Source organism: Salvia miltiorrhiza, chromosome 5 (genome assembly GCF_028751815.1).
Source record: "Salvia miltiorrhiza cultivar Shanhuang (shh) chromosome 5, IMPLAD_Smil_shh, whole genome shotgun sequence".
Classification (NCBI taxonomy): Eukaryota; Viridiplantae; Streptophyta; class Magnoliopsida; order Lamiales; family Lamiaceae; genus Salvia; species Salvia miltiorrhiza.
The window spans coordinates 55,527,626-55,552,891 of NC_080391.1; the positions used below are offsets into that span (position 1 = coordinate 55,527,626).

The 25,266-nt window shown below is 37.3% G+C and overlaps 2 protein-coding genes across 3 annotated transcripts; both read left to right on the forward strand.

Moving 5' to 3' along the window:
* Window positions 1–17,932: 17,932 nt before the first annotated feature.
* On the forward strand, window positions 17,933–19,689 carry LOC131025219 (40S ribosomal protein S9-2). Of its 2 annotated transcripts, XM_057954876.1 has the most exons (3): window positions 17,933–18,137; window positions 18,585–18,966; window positions 19,299–19,689. In XM_057954876.1, exons 1-3 carry the CDS (start codon window positions 18,110–18,112, stop codon window positions 19,480–19,482), a joined length of 594 nt encoding a protein of 197 aa, XP_057810859.1. In that variant the 5' UTR covers window positions 17,933–18,109; the 3' UTR covers window positions 19,483–19,689. The 2 variants fall into 2 exon arrangements, with proteins under 2 accessions (XP_057810859.1, XP_057810860.1); XM_057954877.1 differs by having other exon boundaries at window positions 17,977–18,137; window positions 18,585–19,689.
* Window positions 19,690–22,791: 3,102 nt separating this feature from the next.
* On the forward strand, window positions 22,792–24,566 carry LOC131025220 (40S ribosomal protein S9-2). The gene is made up of 3 exons (XM_057954878.1): window positions 22,792–22,999; window positions 23,434–23,815; window positions 24,192–24,566. Exons 1-3 carry the CDS (start codon window positions 22,972–22,974, stop codon window positions 24,373–24,375), a joined length of 594 nt encoding a protein of 197 aa, XP_057810861.1. The 5' UTR covers window positions 22,792–22,971; the 3' UTR covers window positions 24,376–24,566.
* The last annotated feature ends 700 nt before the right edge of the window (window positions 24,567–25,266 follow it).

A 25,266-nucleotide genomic window follows, 5' to 3' on the forward strand; every position in this document is an offset into this window, starting at 1 on the left:
CAGTTTGTTACAATTTATTTCCTATGCTATAGAGAAAAGGCGAGGACAAGTTTCCTACGACCACACCTATTATTCGGATTTTCTTTATTATTATTATTATTATTATGTCGACTACTAGAAAAAGAGGATGTCGACTACCAACGTAGTTTGCTTAAAAAATAAAAGACATTTATAAATTAATTAATGACTCGTATCATATCTTTTTCATTATGTATCATACTTGAGAGATGGGATAGCTTAACAATTTTTTTTATATATCTTACCAAATTTAATTTCAATAAATTAATAGGCATCTCATTCAAAAACTTCATACTACATTAGTTCGAATAAGTATGAATCTGGCCTGAGTAAACTGATTCTCAATTAGTTTGGCACGATTTAACTGGCCCGAAGTGGATAATTGATATGTTGGCCCACTGTGTAATATTATAATTTTGATATTTGTTTTATGTTTATAATATAGTGTTTCACTAACTCTAGCCAATTGTATTTTTGGCTATCTCTTTTGTTTTTGGGTAGCATCTACCTAGAAATGTAATCGACACTATCAATTAAATTCTCATATGCCATAATCAGGGGCGGAGCCCGAGGGGGCAGAGGGGTCACTGATCCCTCTAGAATTTTTCAAAATTTTTAGGGGTGTTTTTTGTCATTTCACATATAGTAATTAAAAATATAAAAATATAGTTTCTTTTCTAATTTTTAACATGAAATAATATAACACTCAGTTTCTAGCCTTCGAAAATTTTGCTCATTCTTATTTCTTCCCTCTCTAAACTGTTTGTGGTGTTAATCTGCCTATTTTTAATTATTGTCTAATATTCGTTTCCTCTAGAACAAGCTTTACAATACTTATTCGCGTATTCACTTCATAGCTAATATTCAATTTGAACTTGAATAATAATAATGTAATACTCTTAAACACTAAAATAAAATAGGGTTAATGGTAGTCTTTACCCTATTTGAAAGACAAAAACAAAAATATACTCACTATAAAATAAATGTATAAAATGTACTCATTTCGGGGTTGAAAGGACTGAGATACCCTTAAGACAAAAAAAAATACCAAACAAATCCCCTTCCCCCCAAATCCCCAAATCGCACACTCTTCTATTTCTCTTTCTCTCTCCACCGCGCCTCCGGCGCCTCCACGCATCCGCCGCGGCCTCCCGCCTCTGCCTCCCAGCCTCTCCTCCGCCCAGCCGCACTGCCCCTCTTCTCTCTGTCCCTCTCTCTCTCTCTCTCCACCGCTTCTCCACTTCTCCCAAATCTATCTTCGCTGCGCCTTTGCGTCGATTTTCTCGGTAATTCCTGTGTTTCTCCAGTGGTGCAGGTCTTCGTGGATCCACCAGTGGTATTCGGGGCAGTCGGATCCACTCCGTTGCATCGCCTGCGAAAAGGTTGGGCAATGTTTGAGGCATTTTTTGGTCTGATTCCATCTCATGCAGTCCAGATCTGCCGCTGTGCCTCGCCTCGTTGCGGCTCTCTCTCTAGATCTGCTGCAACGACGCTCCTCCGCTGCGCCGCTCCTCCGCTTCGTTGGTTCAGTGCTCGACAATTCAATGCTTGTCACGACCGGTCCTAATTAAGGATAATTAAGCCGGGAAACCGTGACTAATGGAGGGATATTAGAAGCGGGGTAGAAAGGGGATAATTAAACAAAGAAGAATCACATTTCATCATTTAACAAAAGGAATATTTATAATATAACAGAAGTTTAGTCGTATAGACTCAAATAACTAATAAGTTCAGATATCTCTGACTTAGCCAAATAAACATAAAACTTCTGAGTACGCAGCGGAATATGATTCTGATTACATGTATGAAGACATGTAACCCTAGAGTTCATTAATACATAATAAGACAAAAGAATCCCGCTCGTCACTTCATCACCATCGGCAGCTGCTCAACCTGCACATTTAGAAATATATGCAGGGCTTTGAGTACAAAAGTACTCAGTGGGCACGTATGCCTAAGTATAAAAAAAATACATGCTTCAAAACTGTAAATTGTCATGCCATCATAAACAGTACAGCAAGGGAGTTTTTCGCTAAAAGGCCCAAGCTTACTAAATTCATTTGTGATTCTTAAAGTTCGACTGCAGTCTAAGTTCTCTTGTAATCTATCATATCTGGAACTTTGTGCCGGAGAGGTGGCCACCTCTCACGGTCACCTGACCGGCCAACCCGCTAGATGACTCACGGCCACTGGTGTACACTAGCCCTGGCAGGATAGCTATCAACTGCTCAAGACCCGAATTCGATTACATGATAAAAGCCACATCAGATAGATATCATACTGAAATTTAAACATTTTCTGGCAAGACAATATTTGAAATAACTTCAATTAATTTAGTCATGAAATAACTTGCTTGAACGTAACATTTAAACTCATTTGATATATATGAAAGTAATGCCCACCTGTTAGAAACTTTTTGTGGTACAGTAGCTCCTTGACTGATTATTAATCTCGTGCTTGACCTTTATTACGAGAATATAAATAAGATATTGCTCGAGTAAAATCCTCAAATAATGAGATTACAGAATTAACTATGCATGATTTTTATGCATGATTTATTACTCCGAGATGATATTAGATAATTACTACTATTAATCCTCACTATCGGATCAAATAAATACCAACTAGGTTTCATCTTGCGTGGTTGAGTAATTAACTAAAATAATCCGTTCGCTTCAGGTGTTCCAATCCGCCAAGTAAATAAACCCCATTCCTCGTAGTCAATAAAAAAATAAAATAAATAAATAAATACTTCAACTTATTCGCTTTATAACCTCATAATTAATCAGGCTTAATAAATAGGAACAAGTAATGTTATAAGATTAAATAATTAAAAGGCTCAACATAAGGCAGCCTAATAATTAATTAAACAAATATGGGCTTGATTTAAATAAATCGTGGCATTCCAATAATTAAATTGAAAAGTTTAGTTGGAGTAATTCATGGACTCAAGTAATTAAATAATTTTAGGGCCCAGTTGAATAAATAACCAAGGCCTAAAGAAAATAATTAGGAGGCCCAATCGGAATAAAATAACAAAGCCCAATGAATTAATTAAATTAGGCCCAATGAATTAAACTAAAGCCCAAGCAAAATAATTGAATTAGGCCCAATTATAATAAATACAACAAGGCCCAAAAATAAATAATTATGAAGCCCAAAGAAAATAAAATAAAGGCCCAAATTTTCGGCCCAACTCAAGCCCACTGTAATTTAAAATAAAATCGGCCCACTGAAACGAAGCCCAAATAAGGAGTCCAACATAATTAAATAAACTCCAGCCCAATGAAATGGCCCAATTATTAAAATAAATAAAGTCCAACTTAATTAAATGAAGCCCATACAAATCAAAACAACAATTAAATCAAAGCCCATATAAATAAAATCGGAGGCCCAATCAGTAATTAAAATCGGCCATTTAAATAAAATCAGAGGCCCAATATTAATAAATAAGCCAGCCCAACTCAAGCCCACTAAAAATAAATCAACAAGGCCCAAAGAATTTAATAAATAAGCCCAATTAAAATAAGGAGCCCAACTTTAATTAAAATAGGAAAAAGCCCAAAATTTCCCCCCCCCCCAACATCTCGGTTCTCTCTCTCTATTTCAATACACACTCACATACACCCTCACACACACTCTCGGTTCTCTCTTTTACCTTACAAATCACGCACACACACAAAAGAACGCACACCTCTCTCTCTCACTCAAAACAGTCGAGCTCTCTCTCTCTATTTCTCCCTCTCGCTCCGCCTCCAACCGGCCTCAGCCGAGGCGCCTGCCGCTGCAGCTCCTCGTCAACGTCAATCCCTCAACGTCCTTCTTATCCTCTCCAAAACAGATCTGTCACTCTCAATCTCGTCGTTGCTGCTGCGTTCCTCCAGTGAGCAGATAAAAGTTCGACGCCTCTGTCGATTCCCCGAGCCCCGACGCCGCTGCTGCTACTGGAATCCGGCGAGCCAGCCTGCTCACGGTTGCCTATTGCTGCGTCGTCGGCTGCCTTCGAGATTTCCGCCGCCTCTAACTACAGCTGCTGTTTCGCCGGGTCGCGGCCTGGAATTCTATCGCCGGACGTAGCCGCTTGGGAGCGCCGCCGCCAGCCGCTGCTGTTAACAGCAAGAGTCCAGCAGCCTCCTTTCCCGGAGCCGCCGTCGCCATGATTCGCAGAGCTCCGACAGTCCCGATTCAGACGTCAATGAAAGCTCCGTCGTCGCGTCGTCTTCCGATTCAGAGCAGGGCAGTCGGCCCTATTCCTTAAGCTAAGTTCTCTAGTCATTCTTCTTTTACTACACAAATAAAATGTTGTTGTGGTTCTCTTTGCTACTGATTAAGCAAATTCTCGTATTCTGTTTAATCTTCTAGTTGCTAAAGTGAATGATTCTCAAGCTTGTTGTTCTATAGTGCAGTAGGATGAAAAGCATAAGTCTTTTTATTGCTATACATATCATGCCCATTTGATATAGTGGTGAAACGTGATTATGCCTCTGATATGAATGCGAACTGAATGGTTATTTGAGATAGCAAAATACCTCGCTTGTATTCAATTGATTGGTTGTTGCTGGAGTGTAGTGAAGGGTGAAATAACTGAAATGGATTGAAGTTGCCATTGTTTAACGAATGAAGAAGACTTGAACTGAAAATAGCAAAGTTAAGGACAAAGCTTACCTTGCAATTGTTTGGTTTGATTGATGTATTGTTCGTTGTAGTTGATTAGTTCCACTGAGGAATTAACTGAAATAAATGATGGTTCATTGTATAATGCAGGTGAATTTAGTCGAGGGAGAATGAAAGTATTGAGCCAAACCTTACCTTGAGAGCTTTGGCAGAAACAAACTGGGTTGTTCTTAAATTTTGTTTTCTCGGTGAAACAAGATGAGAGTGAAAGTTTGCATTTGTTAGGGGATGATACTAATAGAAAATATATATTGCTGCATAATTGAGTGATGAGTGGTGGGAAAAATGATGAGTGATGGGGGAAAGTGGTTGGGAAAGAGTGAATGGTCGGGGTGAAAAATGAGTGGTGGGGAAAAGTGGTGGTCAAAGATTGATGGAAAGAAAAAGAAAAAAAATAGAGAAGAATTAATGATGTATTTTCTATGTCTCGGTGATTCCGTAACTGAAATAAAATACTGGCTTCGATTCTGCTTGATACTGTATTTACATAAATCTCAATTTCGACATGTGATATCTCGCTAAAATCGATAAGTTATAAAATGAATCAAAATTAAATCCGTAGATTTAATTCGTTCGTTGTTCTAATATATAAATTAAATCCGCAGATTTAATTAACTCACGAGTCTGAAATAATCCACAACTTGAGTAAGAATAAAATCTAATTCCATCTCGCTTAAATAAATAACGTGACTTTGCTAAGTCAGTTATAACTCTGAAATAATATCATTGACTGCTTTAACAATATAAATTCAGGATCATAAGCTGAATTCATATCAGAATAATATCCGTTTTCATTCACTGATGAACAAAAATACACACTCATTACTGGATTTAAAATATATAAAAGAGCGGGTCACTACATACTACCCCTCTTAACAAAAATTTCGTCCCGAAATTTGCATATTTCTTCTAAAACAGTTCGGGGTATTTATCCTTCATTTTGTCTTCAAGCTCCCACGTGGCTTCCTCTTGTCCGTGGTGTCTCCATAAGACTTTCACTGATGTGATTGCCTTATTCCTGAGTTGTTGTACTTTTCGATCTAGAATGGCCTCTGGTCTCTCTTCATAACTCAAGTCTGGGCAAAGGATCATCTCTTCTTGGTGGATTATGTGCTTTGGATCGAAAACGTATTTTCTGAGTTGTGATACGTGGAAAACATTGTGAACGTTTCCAAAACTTGGCGGTAATGCCAACCTATAGGCTACTGGGCCTATTCTTTCCAAAATCTCATAAGGTCCTACGAATCGGGGCCTAAGTTTTCCCTTGACACCAAACCTAGTTATCCCCTTGGTAGGAGATACCTTTAGGAAGACCTTGTCTCCTATTTCAAAACATAACTCAGTTCGACGTGCATCAGCGTAAGATTTCTGTCTATCTTGTGCCTCTTTTATTCGCCCTCTGATCTGGCGGACTATCTCAACCATCTCATTTACCATGTCTGGTCCTAAAACTTTTCTCTCACCCACTTCATCCCAATAAAGTGGTGATCTACATTTTCTTCCATACAATGCCTCATATGGTGCCATATCGATAGTCGCCTGGTAACTGTTATTATAGGCAAATTCAATCAACGGCAGTACTACTTCCCAACTTCCACCTCTATCTAACACCACTGTTCTCAACATATCTTCGAGGGTCTGAATTGTCCTTTCAGACTGCCCATCTGTCTGCGGGTGGAAGGCGGTGCTGAAATTTAACCTCGTGCCTAACTCCTTCTGTAAGCTCATCCAAAATCTAGAAGTAAATTTTGAGTCTCGGTCTGAAGTGATCGACACTGGTACACCGTGTAAGCGTACAATCTCTCGAACATACAACTGAGCTAGCTTGTCTGACCCATGTGTGATCGGTATTGGTATAAAATGAGCACATTTTGTGAGTCGATCCACTATTACCCAAATGGCAGTGTTTCCTCTCTTTGTTTTGGGCAAACTGGTCACAAAATCCATTGCGATGTGCTCCCACTTCCATTCTGGAATTTCCAACGGTTGTAGTTTTCCATATGGCCTTTGATGTAAGGCCTTCACCTGTTGGCATGCTAGGCATTTCTCCACAAATGACGCTATGTCTCTCTTCATTCCTTCCCACCAAAAGTGTTTCTTTAGGTCCTGATACATCTTAGTACTGCCTGGGTGGGCAGTATAAGGGGTATCGTGAGCCTCACTCATGATTTTATCCTTAAGCTCGTCATCGTGGGGGATGCATATTCTTCCTTCAAAGAGGATAACATTATCTGATGCTTCTTGATAATTCTTGACGCCTCCTTTTCTTACTGCTTCCCGTAGTTTTTCCATCTTCCCGTCTTTTCTTTGTGCTTCTACGATCATCTTCCTCAAGTTAGGTACTGTTGCCACAACGCTTGCTATCGTCCCTGGTGGTTTAACCACTTCTATGCTCATTTTGCTAAATTCCCTTATGAGCACCGTCTCTCGAGTGATGAGAGCTCCCAATTTAGATTGGGTCTTACGACTCAATGCATCAGCCACTACGTTGGCCTTGCCTGGGTGGTAGTTAATACCGCAGTCATAGTCTTTCACTAGTTCGAGCCATCTCCTCTGTCTCATGTTGAGGTCCTTTTGCTCGAAAAAGTATTTCAAGCTTTTATGATCTGTGAATATTTCACACCTAACTCCATATAGGTGGTGCCTCCAAATCTTCAGCGCATGCACCACTGCAGCTAACTCCAGATCATGAGTCGGGTAATTCAGTTCATGTGGCCTAAGCTGTCGTGACGCATATGCTATCACTCTTCCTTCTTGCATCAGCACGCAACCAAGTCCATTTTTGGACGCGTCTGTGTAGATCATGTATTCCTTATCAGCTGTTGGGACGGCTAACACTGGTGCCGTAGTTAACTTCTCCTTAAGTTCTTGGAAGCTCTTCTCGCACTCCTCTGTCCAAGAAAATTTTATTCCCTTCCTGAGTAGTTGCGTCATTGGCCTTGCAATTTTGGAAAATCCTTCCATAAACCTCCTATAGTAACCTGCCAATCCTAAGAAACTTCTTATCTCATTAGGGTTAGTAGGCGATTTCCATTCGCGCACTGCTTGCACTCGCACTTTTTCAGGGTCCACTTTAATCCCTTCTGATGATACAATATGTCCTAAAAACGTGACTTCGCTGAGCCAAAACTCACACTTGCTGAATTTGGCATAAAGGCGCTCTGTCCTCAACGTTTCTAGAACAATTCTCAGATGTTCCTCATGGTCTTTATCGTTCTTCGAGTAGATCAGGATGTCATCTATGAATACCAAGACAAATTTGTCTAAATACGGATGGAACACTCGATTCATGAGGTCCATGAACACGGCTGGCGCATTAGTTAGCCCGAATGACACAACTACAAATTCGTAGTGGCCATACCTAGTTCGAAATGCCGTCTTAGGTACGTCTTCTGGTCGAATCTTCAGCTGGTGATAACCAGACCGCAAATCAATCTTCGAGAACACGCTTGCTCCCTTGAGCTGGTCGAAGAGGTCATCTATCCTTGGTAAAGGATATTTGTTCTTCAGTGTCACTTTGTTCAGTTCCCTATAGTCTATGCACATTCTCAATGTGCCATCCTTTTTCTTCACAAAAAGTACAGGTGCACCCCAAGGTGATACACTTGGCCTAATGAATCCAAGTTCCAAAAGTTCTTGCAGTTGTATCTTGAGTTCTTCCAACTCTTTAGGAGCCATCCGGTATGGTGCCTTCGAAATGGGAGCTGCCCCGGGCTCCAAATCAATGGTAAACTCAATTGGTCTGTCCGGTGGTGGCCCTGGCAGAATCTCTGGAAATACATCTGAAAAGTCCCGTACAATTGCTACATCTTCTATACTCTTTTCAGTACCCAGTTCTCCGTGCAAGTATACGAGGTAAGCTGGGTATCCCTTCTTCATCATTTTCGTTGCTTGTAGGGCGGAGATGATCATCTTTCTTCTTCCCATACTAATTCCGTGGAAATGTGACGGCTCCCTTCCTGGGGGTCGAAACAATATCTGTCTTTCGTTACAAAGGATGGTGGCATAGTTCTCGGCTAGCCAGTCCATTCCTAGGATTATGTCCACATCTCCCATCGGTATAACATAGGAGTTGTTCACTACAATCTTGTGTGACCCTATGTTCAGTTCTAGGTTCAAGCACACATGATCTACTGTCGTCATTCCTCCTATAGGTGATGATATACTCAACTCCTGGTCAGCTCTTTCCATTTTAAGTTTTAATGTATCAACACATGTATTTGAAATGAAAGTATGCGATGCGCCCGTATCAAATAGAAGTACAACATGAGTATTGAGTAGCATGCCCATACCTGCCAGGTTTCCCTGGTTGTTCTCGGGCTGCTTCTGCCTCATAGCATAGGCTCTAGCATGACGAGGTTTTTCATGTTGTTTCTGTTGTCGCTGCTGTTGTTGGCGGGCCTGTTGCTGATACTGTTGTTGAGGTTGTGGTTGGTACTGTAGCTGTTGGTGCTGCTGTGGCTGCTGATACTGTGGTTGCTGCCTTGGGTATGGTTGGGGCAAAGCTTGAATTGCTCGCAGATGCGGAGCCTGGATAGGTGGGTTTGGCCTTGAACTCGTTCCATGTTACTTATTCGGGCACCGGTTTGCATAGTGCCCCTTCTGGTTACAGATATAGCAACTATCACTGCCGGCCTTACAGATTCCCACATGATTTTTGTTACATTTGGGGCAATGTGGGGCCCTCTGTTGGTTATTTCCCATCTGTTTCGGTGCACTCTGACCTCCATAGCCCTGTGACTGGAAGACCCGTCCCTGCCATGGCTTCTTCTCGCTTTGGTTCGGGTTACTGTTGTCCCATCTCCTCTTCCCTTTGAAATTCTGATTATAATTTTGATCATGTAGAGGTGCTGGAGCAGGTACAGTTGCAAGTCTTTCTCCTGGCATGGCTGCCTCAATGTCTAACGCTCGGCTGAGCGACTCAGTGTAAGACAATCCTCCATGGCTTGCCAAGGCCATCCTAATCTCGTGCCTCAGACCGGCACAAAACTTTTCAGCCATCTTCTCATCTGTGTCCACTTGTTCCGGCGCATATCTAGACATATCGCAGAACATCCTGTCATATTGAGTTACCGACATCTTCCCTTGCTTTAGATTGTAAAATTCAGCTTCCTTCTTCTTGCGGTAGCTCTTGGGTATATACTTGTCATATATACCAGCTTTGAATTGTTCCCAGGTCAGGTTTTCTAACTGCTCTGCTGTCATCGTTTTCATCCGTGCTTCCCACCAGAAATCAGCTGACCCAGTCAACTGAAAGGACATACAAGTCAGACGTTCTTGGTCGGTGCAACGCAGGAAGTTGAAAATGCGTTCAATAGCGCGAACCCAAGTTTCAGCTTCTGCCGGGTCTCCTGTCCCGTTGAAGGTAGGTGGGTTCTGTCGCAAGAATAATTCTTCAATCCGTCGTTCTGGCTGAACAGGTGGTTGAACTATTTCGGGTTCTGGTTCTGGCCCTGTTTCTGGGCCTCTTCTTTCATTTCGGGGAATCCTGCCCCCTCCTCTTGGTCGTCCTCGTTTTGGCGGCATTCTATTAGGTTAAACACAAGTTGTCAGCGCATTAAAAAAAACAATAAGGCCATACTATCATTTCTATAGTTACTCTTTAACTCATCGAGTTCTGCTCTTGTTAAAACTTAAACGAACATATAAATAAAACATAGCGGAACGACTTGCTGCGAAAAACCAATAAGATCACCATATATAACATAGGGAAAATTGCCTCAATGAGGACTTTACATCATCATAAAATCTAGATTCAAAGATCTATCTAAGTACCACACATGATGAACTGGCTACCTAGTGAGCCATTACAAAAACTACTCAGTCACGGAACGTCCCAAGGTTTCGCGTCTCCGTCCTAATACTAGTCAAAAGTCTATGCCGACACATGGCATACAAAAGCATCAGAACAATCTATGTTTCTGGAATATTTAAATATCATCCTATTAGATATATATATAAACCGGTCTAAGAAGATCGGGTACAAGATCCCTGGGTCGGGGCATGGCTGTCTTCCTCTGGATCCTCTTCCGGATCTTCCTCTGGGTCCTCATCTGTTTCTCCGCCAGATGGGTGCGACTCACCCCCTCCTTCACCTGCTGCCTGGCCAATGATGGCTGAGCGAATCATCTTCAAGGTGACTCGAAGAGTTGGGCGGTCGTCCATGGCCGGGGCTTTTCCCCTATTGAGGAAATCCATGGTATCGGCTAAGACTCTGTCAACGTCAGCCATAGCGGCTGCTATCTCTGCCTTGCTCAACTGCCTCGATGACAATGGTGGCTCACAGACTAATGGCACTGAACCCGTGCCAGGTGGAAAATCTCTGTAGGCTTGAGGCCTAGAGGGGCCTGCCTCAGCGTCGTGCCTCCTGGGTTGCCTTAAGATAGGGGCTGCTGGTGGAGTCGGCTCCGGAAGTGGGTCCAGTAGTTCGTCGGGCGAAGGTACTCCGACTCGAGCAAGGTCTCCCGGACGTATATACGGCCCTCGAGGAGCATTTCCCCAACGAGTGAATTGTGCCTGGATCTCAGCAGTAAATCCAGAGAAGTCATAATGCAAGTCATAGGACCTGCCAGAACGAGTGATGTAGTGAGCGGAAATCATCCTCGCCCATCCCTGCCATTCTGATGGCAGCAAATCCATTAGCCGCTCCATTCCGTCATAGTCCGATATCCCATGGTCTCTTGCAGCGACCCAGTGTCGATGGAAGCCGGCCAAGAATTGGCCTAAGTCATCACCGTGGCATCGGCGATAAGTAAAATATGAGTTCCTGATAGCATCCGGACTAGCATCTCGACGCAACGGCCGTCGTCTGGTAAAGCGCATCCTTGCCATCTATACATGAAGGTCGCATAATCAAACTCACGAATATCAAAATAGGTGGCAAAAACAGTAGGGTTCAAACATATCTACAACAGTAAGGTAATAATTCTACTTGAGGTCTCGAAATTCAAACCACGGTATTATAATCATAATAGCCTAACACTAGACTCGAATATAATTCGTGAAGTCTTAAATATGCTGCAACTAGTACTAACTAGGTTTTTGAAAAGAGATAACTCCGCTATGTTGCAGTTTCCAAACTATGTAGGGTATTCTTATTACTATGAAAAGTGTTCCCACTATACTCTGATTAAGGCAATAGTTGATTCGGTATCCGCCTCGCGTGAATAATCCGAACGAAGATCTATGCTCGTGTCACTATCTCGTGTGTGACACTTTTCTTTACTCCCCATTGTATTTTGTTTGTTGATTTCTCGTCTGGTTCACTAACTTTGTAACTTACTCATCGCCTCAATTTACAGAGAAAAGCAAAAATGTTCTTGCTAAATTCCTTCTATTGTTGTGTTCATAACAGTGATCATGCATCCTTAGCGCATCTAAGTTCATTGAGTAACATCTCCATAAAAAGGCATAAGTAAAATCAACATTTGCATCAAGGCGAAATATAAACTTCAACATTCAAAACTTTCTGTTGCATTCCTTTCTGTTGAGCATAGCGATGTGATGAAGTGCTGAGCTTTTGCCGACTGACTCTTTCATACTAGTGATCATACTAGAAAAATTTATTAACTCTAGGGTTCAGAGCAAATGAACTGCTCTGATACCACTCTGTCACGACCGGTCCTAATTAAGGATAATTAAGCCGGGAAACCGTGACTAATGGAGGGATATTAGAAGCGGGGTAGAAAGGGGATAATTAAACAAAGAAGAATCACATTTCATCATTTAACAAAAGGAATATTTATAATATAACAGAAGTTTAGTCGTATAGACTCAAATAACTAATAAGTTCAGATATCTCTGACTTAGCCAAATAAACATAAAACTTCTGAGTACGCAGCGGAATATGATTCTGATTACATGTATGAAGACATATAACCCTAGAGTTCATTAATACATAATAAGACAAAAGAATCCCGCTCGTCACTTCATCACCATCGGCAGCTGCTCAACCTGCACATTTAGAAATATATGCAGGGCTTTGAGTACAAAAGTACTCAGTGGGCACGTATGCCTAAGTATAAAAAAAATACATGCTTCAAAACTGTAAATTGTCATGCCATCATAAACAGTACAGCAAGGGAGTTTTTCGCTAAAAGGCCCAAGCTTACTAAATTCATTTGTGATTCTTAAAGTTCGACTGCAGTTTAAGTTCTCTTGTAATCTATCATATCTGGAACTTTGTGCCGGAGAGGTGGCCACCTCTCACGGTCACCTGACCGGCCAACCCGCTAGATGACTCACGGCCACTGGTGTACACTAGCCCTGGCAGGATAGCTATCAACTGCTCAAGACCCGAATTCGATTACATGATAAAAGCCACATCAGATAGATATCATACTGAAATTTAAACATTTCCTGGCAAGACAATATTTGAAATAACTTCAATTAATTTAGTCATGAAATAACTTGCTTGAACGTAACATTTAAACTCATTTGATATATATGAAAGTAATGCCCACCTGTTAGAAACTTTTTGTGGTACAGTAGCTCCTTGACTGATTATTAATCTCGTGCTTGACCTTTATTACGAGAATATAAATAAGATATTGCTCGAGTAAAATCCTCAAATAACGAGATTACAGAATTAACTATGCATGATTTTTATGCATGATTTATTACTCCGAGATGATATTAGATAATTACTACTATTAATCCTCACTATCGGATCAAATAAATACCAACTAGGTTTCATCTTGCGTGGTTAAGTAATTAACTAAAATAATCCGTTCGCTTCAGGTGTTCCAATCCGCCAAGTAAATAAACCCCATTCCTCGTAGTCAATAAAAAAATAAAATAAATAAATAAATACTTCAACTTATTCGCTTTATAACCTCATAATTAATCAGGCTTAATAAATAGGAACAAGTAATGTTATAAGATTAAATAATTAAAAGGCTCAACATAAGGCAGCCTAATAATTAATTAAACAAATATGGGCTTGATTTAAATAAATCGTGGCATTCCAATAATTAAATTGAAAAGTTTAGTTGGAGTAATTCATGGACTCAAGTAATTAAATAATTTTAGGGCCCAGTTGAATAAATAACCAAGGCCTAAAGAAAATAATTAGGAGGCCCAATCGGAATAAAATAACAAAGCCCAATGAATTAATTAAATTAGGCCCAATGAATTAATTAAATTAGGCCCAATGAATTAAACTAAAGCCCAAGCAAAATAATTGAATTAGGCCCAATTATAATAAATACAACAAGGCCCAAAAATAAATAATTATGAAGCCCAAAGAAAATAAAATAAAGGCCCAAATTTTCGGCCCAACTCAAGCCCACTGTAATTTAAAATAAAATCGGCCCACTGAAACGAAGCCCAAATAAGGAGTCCAACATAATTAAATAAACTCCAGCCCAATGAAATGGCCCAATGTAATGGCCCAATTATTAAAATAAATAAAGTCCAACTCAATTAAATGAAGCCCATACAAATCAAAACAACAATTAAATCAAAGCCCATATAAATAAAATCGGAGGCCCAATCAGTAATTAAAATCGGCCATTTAAATAAAATCAGAGGCCCAATATTAATAAATAAGCCAGCCCAACTCAAGCCCACTAAAAATAAATCAACAATGCCCAAAGAATTTAATAAATAAGCCCAATTAAAATAAGGAGCCCAACTTTAATTAAAATAGGAAAAAGCCCAAAATTTCCCCCCCCAACATCTCGGTTCTCTCTCTCTATTTCAATACACACTCACATACACCCTCACACACACTCTCGGTTCTCTCTTTTACCTTACAAATCACGCACACACACAAAAGAACGCACACCTCTCTCTCTCTCACTCAAAACAGTCGAGCTCTCTCTCTCTATTTCTCCCTCTCGCTCCGCCTCCAACCGGCCTCAGCCGAGGCGCCTGCCGCTGCAGCTCCTCGTCAACGTCAATCCCTCAACGTCCTTCTTATCCTCTCCAAAACAGATCTGTCACTCTCAATCTCGTCGTTGCTGCTGCGTTCCTCCAGTGAGCAGATAAAAGTTCGACGCCTCTGTCGATTCCCCGAGCCCCGACGCCGCTGCTGCTACTGGAATCCGGCGAGCCAGCCTGCTCACGGTTGCCTATTGCTGCGTCGTCGGCTGCCTTCGAGATTTCCGCCGCCTCTAACTACAGCTGCTGTTTCGCCGGGTCGCGGCCTGGAATTCTATCGCCGGACGTAGCCGCTTGGGAGCGCCGCCGCCAGCCGCTGCTGTTAACAGCAAGAGTCCAGCAGCCTCCTTTCCCGGAGCCGCCGTCGCCATGATTCGCAGAGCTCCGACAGTCCCGATTCAGACGTCAATGAAAGCTCCGTCGTCGCGTCGTCTTCCGATTCAGAGCAGGGCAGTCAGCCCTATTCCTTAAGCTAAGTTCTCTAGTCATTCTTCTTTTACTACACAAATAAAATGTTGTTGTGGTTCTCTTTGCTACTGATTAAGCAAATTCTCGTATTCTGTTTAATCTTCTAGTTGCTAAAGTGAATGATTCTCAAGCTTGTTGTTCTATAGTGCAGTAGGATGAAAAGCATAAGTCTTTTTATTGCTATACATATCATGCCCATTTGATATAGTGGTGAAACGTGATTATGCCTCTGATATGAATGCGAACTGAATGGTTATTTGAGATAGCAAAATACCTCGCTTGTATTCAATTGATTGGTTGTTGCTGGAGTGTAGTGAAGGGTGAAATAACTGAAATGGATTGAAGTTGCCATTGTTTAACGAATGAAGAAGACTTGAACTGAAAATAGCAAAGTTAAGGACAAAGCTTACCTTGCAATTGTTTGGTTTGATTGATGTATTGTTCGTTGTAGTTGATTAGTTCCACTGAGGAATTAACTGAAATAAATGATGGTTCATTGTATAATGCAGGTGAATTTAGTCGAGGGAGAATGAAAGTATTGAGCCAAACCTTACCTTGAGAGCTTTGGCAGAAACAAACTGGGTTGTTCTTAAATTTTGTTTTCTCGGTGAAACAAGATGAGAGTGAAAGTTTGCATTTGTTAGGGGATGATACTAATAGAAAATATATATTGCTGCATAATTGAGTGATGAGTGGTGGGAAAAATGATGAGTGATGGGGGAAAGTGGTTGGGAAAGAGTGAATGGTCGGGGTGAAAAATGAGTGGTGGGGAAAAGTGGTGGTCAAAGATTGATGGAAAGAAAAAGAAAAAAAATAGAGAAGAATTAATGATGTATTTTCTATGTCTTGGTGATTCCGTAACTGAAATAAAATACTGGCTTCGATTCTGCTTGATACTGTATTTACATAAATCTCGATTTCGACATGTGATATCTCGCTAAAATCGATAAGTTATAAAATGAATCAAAATTAAATCCGTAGATTTAATTCGTTCGTTGTTCTAATATATAAATTAAATCCGCAGATTTAATTAACTCACGAGTCTGAAATAATCCACAACTTGAGTAAGAATAAAATCTAATTCCATCTCGCTTAAATAAATAACGTGACTTTGCTAAGTCAGTTATAACTCTGAAATAATATCATTGACTGCTTTAACAATATAAATTCAGGATCATAAGCAGAATTCATATCAGAATAATATCCGTTTTCATTCACTGATGAACAAAAATACACACTCATTACTGGATTTAAAATATATAAAAGAGCGGGTCACTACAATGCTCGACGGTTCAGTGCTCGACGGTTCAGTGTCGAGCAATGCACGAATGACACATAACGGTAAAAATGTCCTAAGTGGGTAGATTTTATTATTTTGAAAAAATGAGTATATTTTATGTTTCAGCTTTCAAAAAGGGTTTATCTCATTTTGCCTCTAAAATATAATTAGAACTTAACAGAGCTGGTCTTATAATTGTTAACCTACTCATTCGTGATTTCAGCCAAATAATAATTTTTACATATGTATATTATGAGTTTTTTCTAGTATTATATTCTTTATTTTTATTTTTCAGTGTTTACACGGAATTAGGTTCTATTTTTCTGCCAATTATGAGTTCTCTCTCATAATATATTTATAAATGTTATTGTACTAATGAAGAGGTTCTAGAACATAAAAAATAGGAAAGAAATCTTATGTTTATTTTATTTTTTTGACTTGTTATGTAACTTAAATGACATTCTAATTGTGTTAATGGTTATTATTTTTTATTTTTATAACTATTAATTTTATTTGGGGTGAAAAAATTGGACCCCCCGTGCCGAAAGTTTGGCTCCGCCCCTGGCCATAATTATAAACAAATGACGAATTAAATCCCTCATATAATATAATTTACAGGCATCTCTTTGGTACAAAATAGTAATTCATGTCGTATTTAGAAAATTATGTCGTGTTGTACACTTCTAAGATTTTCTCCCATTTTATTTAAGAATAGTATGCCCGCTCGTGTGATGCACGACCAATATTGAAATTGAACGATATTTTAAATAAATAAACACATATATTAAATGTAATTTAAATATAAATAGATGTAAATATAAATCTCAATAAAAAATTCGAAGTTATGAACCGCATAATCTCAATTTTTTTTAAAAAAATTGTTACAACCAAAGAAAGGAAAAAACACACTCACACTCTAGCTCCTAGGGTGACTCAAACCCTCGACCTATTGATTGGAGGAGAAGTATCTTACCAACAAACTGCGCTTCATCGTCAAACGACATAATCTCAATAAACACATAAATTTGAAAACATTTGAATTTTCAATTTTGAACTACTAATTAATTATATATAATTGATAAAAATGAACAAATATAAATTTAATCTTTTTAGTTGCATTAAATTGTTATGATGGAAAAAATATAAATAGAAAATATTAAAAATAATTTATAACAAAAAAATAAAATAAAACAAAAATAGAAAAATGAGTGAAACAGAAAGAAAAAATGAAGAACCGTGACATTTAAAGAAAGAAGATAGGAGAGAGGAGAGGATAAATGAGATAGGAGAGAGAAAAAAAATTGTGACTTTAAACGATAATAACTTATTTATTTTTTATTTAATTTTTATAATTCTTAATTAAATTAAAGATCTTGTCATCATCTGTAATTTAACATCCATATTGAATATTTTTTTTATGAATCAAAGTTGATAATTTTTAAAAGAGAATAAAAAAATGAAAAATTTAGAGAGATAAATTTTGGTGGGAAAAAAAGTAGCCGTTATACTGCTCATTTATATAACTTATTATAGATATAGATATTAAAAAGAAAAAGAAAATTAAATAAGCACCAATGTTTAATTTGGGCTGCTTTGCAGAATGCCACAAATCTGAAGCCCAATAATGTTAATAACAGACCTCTTTACCCATTAGGGTTTTGGCCCCAAAAGAGATGAGTATAAATTGCACTCTCAAATTATTCGGAACCCTAACTCCCATTACCACCGCGACCAGCCACAGCAGAGAGCAGATCGGCGGACTGACGGCGGCGGAGGAGGCCAGTAACCATGGTGCACGTCTCGTTTTACCGCAATTGTAAGCTGCTCCATCTCTAATTTGTAGTGCTATCGACACACACACTAATTTTTTGCCGGTGATTTTTGTGCGCGCGACTCTTTGATTCCGTTGCCACTTAGTATGTACTATGATTTTCTGTTTCTCGTGTTCCTGATGAGTATCGATGTTGGATTTTGTCAAATGCAATTTAGCTATAGAGATATGTGTGTGTTTAGTTGCTAAACTGCAGGATCAAACTTAGTGTTTGGTGTTTTTACCAATAATCTGCTATCTCCTGGAATATTTGTTGAGCTCGATATATGTCTTTGTATTTGAACAAGCTAATTAATTGGGAATATTTGTCGATAAATCCAAAATCTGTATTTTGCAATTAGACGAGCATTAGTTAAATTCGATGTAATATGGAAAAGATTCAGACATATGATTGAGATTATGCAATACTGTATTAACGTCTCCATCTTACAGATGGGAAGACATTCAAGAAGCCTCGTCGTCCTTATGAGAAGGAGCGACTCGATGCTGAGCTAAAGCTTGTTGGAGAGTATGGTTTGAGGTGCAAAAGGGAGCTATGGAGGGTTCAGTATGCCTTGAGCCGCATTAGGAATAATGCTAGAAACCTTTTGACCCTTGATGAAAAGGATCCCCGTCGTATTTTCGAGGGTGAGGCCCTTCTGAGGAGGATGAACAGGTATGGTCTGCTGGATGAGAGCCAGAACAAGCTCGATTATGTCCTGTCCCTCACTGTGGAGAACTTCCTCGAGCGTCGCCTCCAAACTTTAGTGTTCAAGGCTGGCATGGCCAAGTCTATTCACCATGCTAGAGTGCTGATCAGGCAAAGACACATTAGGTATTAATGATAGATGATCCCTTGTTATCAATTATTAATGATAGATGATCCCTTGCTGTCATTTTTATATGATGATTATCCCTTGCTATCAATTATTAATGATAGATGATACTTGCTAATTTTATCTAATGATTGTAGATTAAATTATATACTTCTCCATTGTTGCTATCTTGAATTCTATATGATAATTGTATACAAAATTATATACTTCTCCTAGGGTCAGTAGACAGCTTGAATTTTTATGATGATTGTAGACTAAATTATGTACTTCCCCAGTGTTGCTATCTTGAATTTTATATGATGATTGTAGACTAAATTATGTACTTCTCCAGGGTTGGGAGACAGGTTGTGAATGTTCCATCTTTCCTTGTGAGAGTTGATTCCCAGAAGCACATTGACTTCTCTCTCACAAGCCCCTTCGGTGGTGGTCGCCCTGGTAGAGTGAAGCGAAAGAACCAGAAGGCAGCTGCGAAGAAGGCTTCTGGTGGTGACGGAGACGAGGATGATGAAGAGTGAGTCTTAGTTTATAATGTTACTTGTTGGGAGCAGGATTATGAGTCTTTCTCTACTACTTCTACTACTTTACAATATCAGTGGATTATGAGTGGTTTTGTTGAGATATTAATAGTTAGGATGAAGTTGTTTCTTTGAGAATGGATGTTAAATGATGTTAAATGGATGAATTTGTGTTTTTTTTTGACAATGCATGTTAAATTTTGACAAGTTGAATTTTTTTTTTAATTCTTTTTATATTTGTTTGTGTAAAAGCATGATTTTTTAATACACTCAGGCTTAATTATTCAAAATTTCGAAATGGCTTTGTGAAGTATTTTGTACTAATTCATGTTTTGGCTTTTTCTAATTTTGTTGTCTACTTAAAATGTTTTATTGTGTGTCATTACAAAATCAAATATGCTCAATTATCATCAAAAGTATCTGAAAATTACGTCTTAAAATCATGTCTTAAGCTAAATTGAAAGTTGATCTTGCCATTTAGCATTAAACACAATTCATTTAATTAATTTAGAATAAGTTGGACATTGCAATTTAACACTTTTACACTTAAGGGTGTGTTTACTTTGGTAGTAAAATTTTCATTTGAAAAGGCTGGATAAGAAAATGTGAGACAATATTATCTTTTTATCCTTTTTTTAATCATGTGTTTACTTTGTTAGAAATAGATGGATAAACAAATTGAAATGTTGGAAAATATTTTCACACCCTCCCAATATGATAATATTATCCAACATTTGTGAGAAAAGAAGTGAAAAGGGGATGTCCGAATAAATTTTTCAGCCTGATCGGAGAAAATTATCCATCATAGGAAACATGTGAAAATAATGAAAAATATATTTTTTCTAACATTTTTTATCAAAGTAAACACACCCTAAGTAGATAATGGCGCGCTATGTATATATATGCCTTGCATTTCCAAATCATGCATGTTTATCTTTTATTCATTTTCATTATTTATATGTACATTTTATTCATCATAAATATGAACTAGACATGTGCCAACCACATGATATATTGAATGGGGCGTACTATTCTATTTATTTATTTTTTTTTTTTTTTTGATCGGGCAAAGTCATGTTAGATGTTAGTAATTAGTTTCCCCATCCACTCCAAGAACCACCTTATCTCTCCATTCACCAAATCCACCTTATATCTCCAATCTCCAATTCGCTCCCAAGAGGGATCGAACCCGGATCACTTCACTTAAGTGAGAACCCGGTGGCCAGTGGGGCGTACTATTTTATTAACTACTCTATTTGTCCACAAAACATATTTCATTTTTATTATTTTGAGGCATCCACAAAAATTAATATCTTTTTATTTTTGAAAACTTTTTATCACATGGTGGTTCATTATCTCCAATCACAATAACAATTAATTATTATTATTATTATTATTATTATTATTAACACTATTTTTTATGTGACACTCTTTCTTCATTTACAATACAATAATAATTTTTATTAAAATTTGTGTAGTTGCCTTCTAAAATTATTTTTTGTGGATGAAGAGTGTACTCCCTCCGTCCCACTAAAAGTGGTCTGTATACCATTTTGGGTCGTTCCACTATAAGTTGCTTGTTTTCAAAAATGAAAAAATTTAACCTTTAAAAAAATGTAGATTCTACTACTTTTAACCAATTTACACATTCTCCTTAGTTTTCGTGCCGAAAAATACATATAGTTTGTCAATTTTATTGTTTATAATATGACCTTATAATTTGACCAGAAAATACATCAATTTTTAATTTAATCGCAATTATAACATGACATTATAGTCTGACAAAAAAATACACCAAGTTTCAATTTAACATGACCTTATTTAGATTATTGTTCATCATAGATGTATTAATATTTATTGTAATTTTATATTAAATTGTTACGTATAACATATTGTTAATTGACTGATTTATTTTTATAAAAATTAAGTTAGATGATTAATTATTTTATAATAATTATTTCATAATATATATATATATATATATATATATTTCTACATTTTCAACACACAAATGCATATATATAAATTTGATTTTAATATTCTATTAATATATTACATATATAATAACTATTTATTAATTTAAATTATGAAATTATAAAATATTAGGACCAATAAATAATTTAGGTACAAATATAATAGGAACTATGTTAAAAATGTAAATAATATTATATATTATTTACATATAGATGTATATTCATCATATATATATATGATGAATATATATATATATATATATATATATATATATATATATAGTACTCCCTCCGTCCGCCAAAATTATGTAAAATTGCTTGGACACGGGATTTAATAAAATTGGTGATGATTTTGATGTAGTGGAGAAATGGTTCCACCACTTTATGAGATGTGTGGTTGAGATTGAATTTTGAGTGAGTTTTTTGTAAATAAAGAGTGTTAGTAAGGATAAAATATTAAAGAGGATGGTGGGACCATTGCCATAAAAGGAAAGTGACATAATCTTGGCGGACGCCAAATATAGTAATTTTTACATAATCTTGGCGGACGGATGAAGTATATTGTGAGATGAAAAGTAAATTAAAAATATTTAATGTTAAAGTTTGTTATTATTATACAAATTAATTATAAGGTCATGTTATAATTACAATTAAATTGGAAATCGGTGTATTTTCTAGTCAAGTTACAAAGTCATGTTATAATTGCGATTAAATTGACAATTGATGTATTTTTTGGTCCAATTATAAGATAAAAATTAGAAAATTGGCTAACTATGAATATTTTCCGGCAATTACCCCATTATTTTGTATATATGTCTCATCGTGAAACAAGCCAAAATCTTGATCCAAGTTGTGATTCAAACTCTTAATATCCAATAATATATTTGTAATTATAAATACAAACAAAAATATATGTAATATTATAATTTTAATATTTGTTTTATGTTTATAATATCTGAGTCTTTCACTACTCTCGCCAATTTTCTCTCCCCAAAAAAAATAAAAATAAAAATAAAAATAACATAAAAATCCTCTAGCAGAATTGTATTTCTGGTAATCTCATCTGATTTTGTAGAAATCTATCAATTAAATTCACATATGCCATAATTATAAACGAATGATGAATTAAATCCCTCATATAATATAATCTATTGGCATCTCATATTTTAAGTTTTTTGGTACAAAATAGTAATTCATGTCGTATTTAGAAATTTTTGTCGTGCTGTACACTTTTTAATATAAGATTTTTCTCCCATTTTATTTAAGATATTAAAAAGAAAAAGAAAATTAAACAATCAACGGTGTTTTAATTTGGGCTGCTTTACAGAATGCCCCAAATCTGAAGCCCAATAATGTTAATAACAAACCTTCTTTACCCATTAGGGTTTTGGCCCCAAAAGAGATGAGTATAAATTGCACCTCAAATTATTCGGAACCCTAACTCCCATTACCACCGCGATCAGCCACAGCAGAGAGCACATCGGCGGACTGACGGCGGCGGAGGAGGCCAGTAACCATGGTGCACGTCTCATTTTACCGCAATTGTAAGCTGCTCCAGCTCTAATCTGTAGTGCTATCGATATACACTCTAATTTTTTGCCGGTGATTTTTGTGCGCGCGACTCTTTGATTCCGTTGCCACTTTGTATGTATTATGATTTGTTGTTTCTCGTGTTCCTGATGAGTATCGATGTTGGATTTGGCAAATGCAATTTAGATAGAGAGATATGTGTGTGTTTAGTTGCTAAACTTTAGGATCAAACTTAGTGTTTGGTGTTTTTACCAATAATCTGCCATCTCCTGGAATATTTGTTGAGCTCGATATATGTTTTAGTATTAGAACTAGCTTATTAATTTGAGAATATTTGTTGATAAATCCAAAATCTGTATTTTGCAATTTGACGAGCATTAGTCGAATTAATTGTTGATGTAATATGGAAAAGGTTCAGACATATGAATGTGACATGTCCATCTTACAGATGGGAAGACATTCAAGAAGCCTCGTCGTCCTTATGAGAAGGAGCGACTCGATGCTGAGCTAAAGCTTGTTGGAGAGTATGGTTTGAGGTGCAAAAGGGAGCTATGGAGGGTTCAGTATGCCTTGAGCCGGATTAGGAATAATGCTAGAAATCTTTTGACCCTTGATGAGAAGGATCCCCGTCGTATTTTCGAGGGTGAGGCCCTTCTGAGGAGGATGAACAGGTATGGTCTGCTGGATGAGAGCCAGAACAAGCTCGATTATGTCCTGTCCCTCACTGTGGAGAACTTCCTCGAGCGTCGCCTCCAAACTTTAGTGTTCAAGGCTGGCATGGCCAAGTCTATTCACCATGCTAGAGTGCTGATCAGGCAAAGGCACATTAGGTATTAATGATATATATATATATACACACACACATTGTGTTTGATTCTAGATGATCCCTTGCTATCTTCTCCAGTTTTGCTATCTTTATGATTGTAGATTAAATTATATACTTCTCCAGTGTTGCTATCTTGATGATTGTAGACTAAATTATTTGCTATCTTGAATTTTATATCTTGATTGTAGTCTAAATTATATACTTCTCTATTGTTGTTATCTTGATTTTAATATGATGATTGTATACTACTATATTATATACTTACTCGAGTGTTACTATATTGAATTTTATATGATATTGTAGACTAAATTGTATACTTCTCGAGTGTTGCTATATTGAATTTTATATGATATTTTAGACTAAATTATATACTTCTCCAGGGTTGGGAGACAGGTTGTGAATGTTCCATCTTTCCTTGTGAGAGTTGATTCCCAGAAGCACATTGACTTCTCTCTCACAAGCCCCTTCGGTGGTGGTCGCCCTGGTAGGGTGAAGCGAAAGAACCAAAAGGCAGCTGCGAAGAAGGCGTCTGGTGGTGATGGAGACGAGGATGATGAGGAGTGAGTGAGGTTCACTTTATAATGTTACTGTTGGGAGCAGTAGATTGAGTCTTTCTCTACTACTTTACATTATCAGTGGTTTTGTTGAGATATTATAAGTTAGGATAAGTTGTTTCTTTGACAATGGATGTTAAATGGATGAAGTGTTAAATTTTGCTAATTATATTGAAGTTGGAACTTTTCTTATTTTCTTTATATTCTCTCCATTTCTCCATAATGCATATATGATCCCGTCATTTTTCTCTTTTTTTTGAAGCAAGATTATCCTGTTATTGTGAAGTAGTTTGTGGGTAAATAATACTCTCTCCGTTCCAAACGAAATGTTTTGTTTCTTTTGGTCACGGTTATTAAGGAGTAAGTTTATTAGAGTATTAAGTGGTGTTGTATAAAGTTAAAATTTAGTGGGTCCTACAATAAAGTAACTTAATTAAGGTTTAAGAGATTAAGGTTTTAATTAAGATTAAATTAGTAATTTAATTAGACACTTATTATCCTTTATTTTTTCTCGAAAATGAAATAGGACATTTCGTTTGGGACAACCCAAAAAGAAAAACAGGACATTTCGTTTGGGACGAAGGGAGTATAAATTATAGGTGTAAAATTGTGAAAATTATGTTTGCATATATTCCTATTTGTTTTTTATTTATGAATTGATACCTATTTCACTTGTGCGAGCATATAATAGGACACTGCAATTTTACACTTTTTTTAACCAAGATTTCACTTGTTGAAGCAAGATTATCCTTCACACTTTTTGTAGAATATATTTAAATTTTGCACTTAATTCTGCCTTATTAAAAAGAGTAGATAATGGCGCGGTAAGTACGTATATATATGTCTTCATTATTTATATGAGAGATTTTATGTGCATTTTATTCATCATAAATCTGAACTA

What these genes read in the sequence shown, in the direction of transcription:
- LOC131025219 (XM_057954876.1), top strand. Translation starts at nt 18,110, where the DNA reads ATGGTGCACGTCTCGTTTTACCGCAATT. An exon ending in CGTCTCGTTTTACCGCAATT is followed by an intron (nt 18,138 to 18,584) that starts GTAAGCTGCTCC and finishes TCCATCTTACAG; the next exon opens with ATGGGAAGACATTCAAGAAG. An exon ending in ATCAGGCAAAGACACATTAG is followed by an intron (nt 18,967 to 19,298) that starts GTATTAATGATA and finishes GTACTTCTCCAG; the next exon opens with GGTTGGGAGACAGGTTGTGA.
- LOC131025220 (XM_057954878.1), top strand. Translation starts at nt 22,972, where the DNA reads ATGGTGCACGTCTCATTTTACCGCAATT. An exon ending in CGTCTCATTTTACCGCAATT is followed by an intron (nt 23,000 to 23,433) that starts GTAAGCTGCTCC and finishes TCCATCTTACAG; the next exon opens with ATGGGAAGACATTCAAGAAG. An exon ending in ATCAGGCAAAGGCACATTAG is followed by an intron (nt 23,816 to 24,191) that starts GTATTAATGATA and finishes ATACTTCTCCAG; the next exon opens with GGTTGGGAGACAGGTTGTGA.